Below are 6,588 nucleotides of genomic sequence, written 5' to 3' on the forward strand. Positions count from 1 at the left end.
ATTTCTAATAACACACATCATTTTGTTTGCACATCCACCATGCTTCAAACAGGATTAAAAGATGTTGCCAACATCGGTATGATGACAAAGTATTTACACAGGCTCATGGAGCACATAAGTTCAACTGCTAAAAAACCCCTATAAAATCCAACATGATCCAGCAGGTGTCACTGAAACATAACACTGAAAGTAAGTCATTGTAGGGAAGATGGTAGAATGAATGTTGAGATTGAATTCAGCTACCTACATACTATTAAATGTTCGGAAGTATTAGAAGAATAAGGAATGAAGAAGAACTTAAGACAAAAACTCAAGCAGAAGTAAGGCAGAATAATAAAAAGAAAAGCAAGCAAAAAGTATTCTTCATAAAAAACGAGACAAAAAAGGAAAAAAGGATTAGGGTTAAAGCACTGCTTGAAACTGAAGCATTTGTATTTTTAAATTAAGGCAGCAATAGGAGATAATGTAATTGGTGGGGGGGCGGCAGGTTTTTTTTTTCTTTAAACAGCTAGCAACACAAAGTAGGACTCTGAAAAAGATTTCAAAAGGATGTACTTTGTTGTCAGTTGTGACTTCAAGTTGCTGTTGCAGTTTTGCAATTTGTTCATGAAGATGATCTATTTCCTGCTCCTTTTCTTGCATGATGCGAGCAAGCCTCCCAGCCACTAAATGATGGTCCTTTATGGTGGCATCTTCAGATTTCTGGATAGCTAGTCCCAGTATTTCCATTTCATCCTACCAAAAAAAACCCACCCAAAACCATGTTACAGTTGTACATAACGTTTTCTGCATATTCTTGTATGAGTATTTAAGGCATAGGAATTAAAATAAACAAATTGCATGGAATAAGAAGTAATTATATGAGCCTTTTAGTGTTTTTTGCAAGTTGAACTGCAGAGTGCTTGAGAAAGAATGTGGCATCTTGTTTTTTTCCAAGAATTTATTTCTGGGGAGGAGGGAGAATAAAGCTCTAGGCTTCTCTGTTACACAATTACCTTAAATAATTTGTTCTCTTGTTCAAGTTCTTGCAAGTGTGTAGTGGACTCCTTTCGCTGAATTTCTAGTTGCATGTGCAATTGTTGAACTTCTTCATTTTTATTTTCTAGCTCCTCTCGAAACTGCTCCAGTTGTTCCTCAAGGTTCGTGACCTATGTTTCCAAAACAAGTGGTGGAAAAGTAGACAGTCATACCAAAAATTAAATGTCATAATTTGCAAGTGCAACGTCTATAGTAAACTGGTTTGGTATGCAGAAACAAAAGAATGTGTACTCAGTGACATTCTGAGTCCTTAAATTGAATGGAATTTTAAAACCCACTAAAAATCAGCTGAAATCACTATGAAGTTTTTCTTAATTGGGATTAATTTTGCCCAGAAACACCCTTGTAAGTCATAAGCATTAACTTTAGACAGTAACAATTATCGTGGCTCACAAGAGAATTTCAAAGGGATCTGGACTGCTGTCTCTCTGATCTGCTAAAAAATTTCATCTGCATAGTTCACTAAACTCAATAGAAAGCAAAAACTGACAAACCAAAATATCAGCAGAAACATGAAACATTTCACAAGTATTTTACCTCCTTTTCCTTTCTGTCCACAGCTTCTCGTTCAGCTTGCAGTTGTACTTCAAGAGGTAATTCTCCCTTTACTATGATGGTGCCAAACTGTTTCCTTTCCTCCACCTTTAAACAGAAATAATATTAATAATAAACAAATTAAAAAGATATATTGTTTTGCTCTCAAGAAAATAAGAAAGTAGTAAATACATGATAATTTTAGACCAAGCAATACCTTTTGCAAGTTGTCTGCACTGACGATTAAGGCTTGTTCCAGTTCTCTTATCCTGCATTCTAGTTTCTCAATTTCTTCATTTCGTTCTTGTATATCTCTCTGAAGTTGCTCCTTAGAGAGCAAAAGCTCACTGCATTTGTCTGTTTTTTCTTTTAGATGATTTGTTAACTGTTCAACCTGGTGACAATATGGCAAGAAGATGAATATACTGTACTAGACTGGAAGGGTTTGCTAGCAATAGCAACAGCACTCATTTTTGACAGAGAAAAAATATCCCTCTTTTTCTCGTAACGGAACTCCTACTCTTTAGGTGAAACAGAATGTAAAGTTAGGATACTGTAGTGCTACATCCAACAAATGCAAACAGCATTTTTTAAGAAGCTGTATGTTCTGTGCTATATCACCTACTCTCTAGAACTGACCCTGTCCTTCTGAAGCCTTCAGACTCTCTAGTCAGTTAAAAGCAAGTAGCGTGGCATCCCTATGCAGCCCACTAAAAAGATACCTTTAACATCTACGGATGGAATGTCTTGACCCTAAGGTCAAGATGCTATTTGCATCTTTGAGGAATATCATAGTTCTAAAAATCTAAGGAGTTGATTAGTGACATACAGACATCTCCTAAAACTCACTGGGTCTTTAACATTGAAGAGAATTGTTATACTTCAATCTCAAGAAACAGGAAGTTTTGTTTTCTTGCTGGGTTTGTTAAATGGGATCAAACAGATGTGATGGATGATATAATTTCACTTTCTACAGGGGACAAAGCATCCAAATAAAGCATTCTGAATCTCAGTAGATCAGATGTTTGCAGCTCAGAAATGACATATTAAAAGAGTAACTGAAGTAGCAGAGATGGGAACGATCCCAGTTCTAGCAGTATTTCAGAAATTATTAATCAAAATTACAGGTAAGAAAGATGTGTAACAAATCCATGGTATTAGGCCTGATGCACAGAGTTAAGACCTGAGTTAAACTAAGCAATCGAGCAAGAGACATGGAAAGTAATGTTTGTCCCACTCAAGAAACTGATTTCAGTATTTACAATTAAGAAGTTACGATGTAGCCAAAAGGTAGAAGACTCAAAGCATTTCAATAGATAGGAGAGAAGAGGACCAGAACATAAAGCTGACAGGATGGTATTATTGACGTTATCCATCCATGAGTAACATCAAAGTCTGAAGTGACCACAGAAAAGTCCTGAGAGAGAAATGGAAAAAGAAAAATCAAGTCTAGAGCAAACTCTTTACGACAACCCTCCCTGGAATAAGTTGACAGCATAAGCTGAAACAACAGTAAAAAAGAAATGAAGTTATCAACAGAAAATGCTCACGGCATTCATGCAAAGCAGAAGAGCATTTCAAAAAATGTGCAACTATGAAAAAATAAAGCAGCTAGCTCAGAAAAGCATGAGAAATAATGATAAAATGTATATTTATGAAATACTCCAAGTAACACTGTGACATCAAAATATACTATATAGTAAGACTATGTGCCTCATTTGATAAAAATTAAATGTAAATCTAATACACTATTGAAAATTCTGTCTATAACTTGTAATGTATGACATTCAACACCACCCAGCACTAAAATAGCTGCTACACCTGTGGTGCCTGCAGACATTATCTTATTGTCTATCCTTCTACCCACTAAAAAAATTCTGATTTAAAAGCATCTAATACAAACCTCAAAATTTTAATCAGTTACAGATGTCTTTCATTTTACAGCATGCTTTAAATTGCCATTGTAGCATATCTGCCAACTTAAGAGTATACATATATGTGTATATGTGCATATAAATCAAGACAATTTTTACATACAGATTCTGTACAGAGAATTAGGGCAATTTTTATTATGCTATCAAATTTGAAATTTTTTTCTTGGGAGAATTTTTTTTTTTTAAATGTGAGAATTTTAACCATGAATTCACACGCTACCCACGCCCCAAGCTATAAACAGACACATAACGAAATGAACTCAAAATGAACATCCTGGATTCAGGAAAATGAATCGTGCTAAAAAGTCTCCCCCATCTGTGGAACATGTCAACAGGAAAGGAGCGCGCACACACTTTGCAATAGAAGGAAATAGATGCAGAATTGCTCCATATGTGTCGGTTAACACATACCCAGCTAATTCCAGAAGATTCATTGTTCACAGAGGCTGATGACAGCCATATCACATAGTACTGACTGAATACTTTGACTGTTAAGATTTCTTACAAACCTTTGTATTAAAATATATAAAAAACCCCCATAAAATACACCTCTAAATCTGAGAATTATAAGTAAATAAATATTTTGACAACTTACATCTCACATATACCAACTTATGTCCTATTACTATGGTCCTAAACTATATAATATAGAATACTAAATATTGCTAATATTTAAGAATTTAATTACAGCAACTGAACTACCTCAGTAAGAACTTTGACTTGAAAATCGCAGTGCAACCTAATAAGGGGCATTTTAATACTGAAAATCAGGCAAGAAAATCATGCAAAAATATCAGCCTTGCTCAAAAAGCAGGACACAAGAAAACCCACAAAAAATAAAATGCAATTTAATTGACTAACAGGTCATCAAACAAAACATGCAAAAGCTTCATAATATATAGCATTTGCACTGCTGCCTCTTTTCTTGATTTTGCTGGGTCTAAGAGTTTGCTGTGACTCCCTTGAGCTGCTGTTCTACAGTCACTAAATTTGTTTCAGTGGAGACAGACTTTCACTGGAGAGATTCAAGTGTACCCAGAGAGTGCTACTACATCTCAGGCGCTAAACCTTGGTAACTCAAATCCTTCAGTTGTGTGCCTGTGCTATAAACAGGATGTCACAAAACAAAGTAAGAACATGTGAAATTGCTAAAGTAGTCCTGAATGTTTCCACAGGCTTTTTGAAAACAGTGGATTTTCTAAATTAAGTTGTATGAAAGAGCCTTTTTGAAAGTTATGAAGTCTCCATATGTCTACTACTAAAACCAAACAACCAACCAGCCTAAAATACCCCCAAAACACAGTTTCACCACTTTCCCCCAACACCTTACCCTTCATCTAAGGGGATTTACTTTCCTGGCTTGTAAATGGATGCAGGTTAGGTACACCATAAAATAGCTTCATTACAATATCTTAACAGCTGTCAACTTGTCATTTATATTCCTTGAGTACAAGTAATAAAATGCGTTACCTCTCTGGTTTGATGTTCATTGACAGGCTGACTCCTTTGTGGAATCTTAAGCTGTTGTTCCAGCTTCTGTATCTCTTGCTGGAATACGTCTCTCTCATGCTCTCGGTCAATTGCTTGCTCCTGAAAGTTAAGAAATTATGTGGACACACCATTTGATTTAAAAACTATCTAAATTAAATATATTATTACTTCTTATTTCTGTTAATGTGAGGCTGGTAACAGTATGTCAGTATTTTTAAGGTAGCAGAACCTCTTGCAGCTCCCGTTAACAACAACTTGTTTCATCATTCGGGGCAATGAAATTCACATTTTTTTATTAAAAAATTAGGACAGCATAGATACATCCAGTATTATTTTACAAAAATGACAGTTTTGTTTCTTCTATTGCCAAATGGTAATAAGCCAGTATTTTATGTTTTTATGTTTTTCTTTCCTAATGTTTGTCTTCGATATATGTAGCATAAATAGAACTTAAGAATAGAAATTAACTCCATGTTAATATTGACGAGGAGCCAACAGGAAAAAAAAAATTAAATTGCTTGAATTTTGCATTTCAATTTTACTTTTGACCAGTTTCAGTTGTTATATCCCAGTCTGACATTTGGGAAGTACATCTTTATATAGGAAATAATGTGCAACTGGTAGCATCCAGTGAAGCATCACCTTTAAATGCCACTTTGTAAAGCAGACAAGCCTTATAAGATGCATTAAAATAAACTAGCTGAAGTATCTGATACAAAGAGGAATGCTTCTGTCTAGCAACAAAATATTTTGCAAAAATTCAGGAAACAAGAAAAAAACCTCAACCTTTACAAGTTGCAGATTTTAAAACCTCACCTGCTAGCAGAATTCTAATGCTGCTATTACAAACAGCTACTCATCTCAGTAGCCTGTAACTCTCCAGTTCAAGCTATTGATAATCCCAAACCATAATGCATTTATGACTATGGGACTTGTAATAGGAATTTTTACTTCTGAATCTTGTCCTATTACAACGCACTAGTTTCAGTGAGAAAAGTAATCTTGTAACTGTAGAAAATGAAATAAAGCAAATCTATTTGTGCTAAGAAGTATCTGGAAAGATCTCTCCTTTAATACTGCTTAGTAATAGGTAACGCAGAGAAGGTGCCACAGGGTGTTATATTTATTATGTAAAAAATTATTCCACCCTACTGCTATCAGCTAGAGAGTTAATTGAGAAGGCACAGAAATAATAGTTTTCTCCCAATAGCAGCATAGGACACTTAATAAGAATAAAATGGGAAAAGAAGGAGGCAGGGAAGATGGAGTTCGCTGAAAATTGGGTAGAGTCTAAAACAAAATTGCAGAGACAGTCTGAGGCAGGAAGAAGTTGGGTACAATAGAGGCAGCTGCCACTGTGAATGGGGACAAAACCACATATAATATAACTGGCTGGAAGGTGTAGCTTAATATTTGGAGGTAGATTCTTGGATACTATGAAGGAAGACTATAAAAGAAACTTAGAGAAATTATTCTTTCAATTTCCAAGTACAAATAAAGCTGACTACTTAATTCATAGAATCATAGAATACTTTGCATTGGAAGGGACCTTTGAAGGTCATCTAGTCCAACCCCCCTGCCGTGGGCAGGG

General features: G+C 35.2%; 1 protein-coding gene across 1 annotated transcript in view; it reads right to left on the bottom strand.

Annotated features, from left to right (window-relative positions):
- The window catches only part of AKAP9 (A-kinase anchoring protein 9), a 93,252-nt gene that overhangs the window by 24,357 nt on the left and 62,307 nt on the right, over window positions 1–6,588 (bottom strand). The window contains exons 26-30 of the mRNA XM_009275722.1: window positions 4,977–5,096; window positions 1,790–1,966; window positions 1,576–1,680; window positions 996–1,148; window positions 556–735 (exon numbers count right to left, since the gene is read on the bottom strand). Of these exons, the coding sequence (XP_009273997.1) occupies window positions 556–735; window positions 996–1,148; window positions 1,576–1,680; window positions 1,790–1,966; window positions 4,977–5,096 (735 nt within the window). The remainder of the gene's footprint in view (window positions 1–555; window positions 736–995; window positions 1,149–1,575; window positions 1,681–1,789; window positions 1,967–4,976; window positions 5,097–6,588) is intronic.

The sequence above is a fragment of the Aptenodytes forsteri genome, unplaced genomic scaffold, assembly GCF_000699145.1.
Source record: "Aptenodytes forsteri isolate BGI_AS27 unplaced genomic scaffold, ASM69914v1 Scaffold172, whole genome shotgun sequence".
Classification (NCBI taxonomy): domain Eukaryota; kingdom Metazoa; phylum Chordata; class Aves; order Sphenisciformes; family Spheniscidae; genus Aptenodytes; species Aptenodytes forsteri.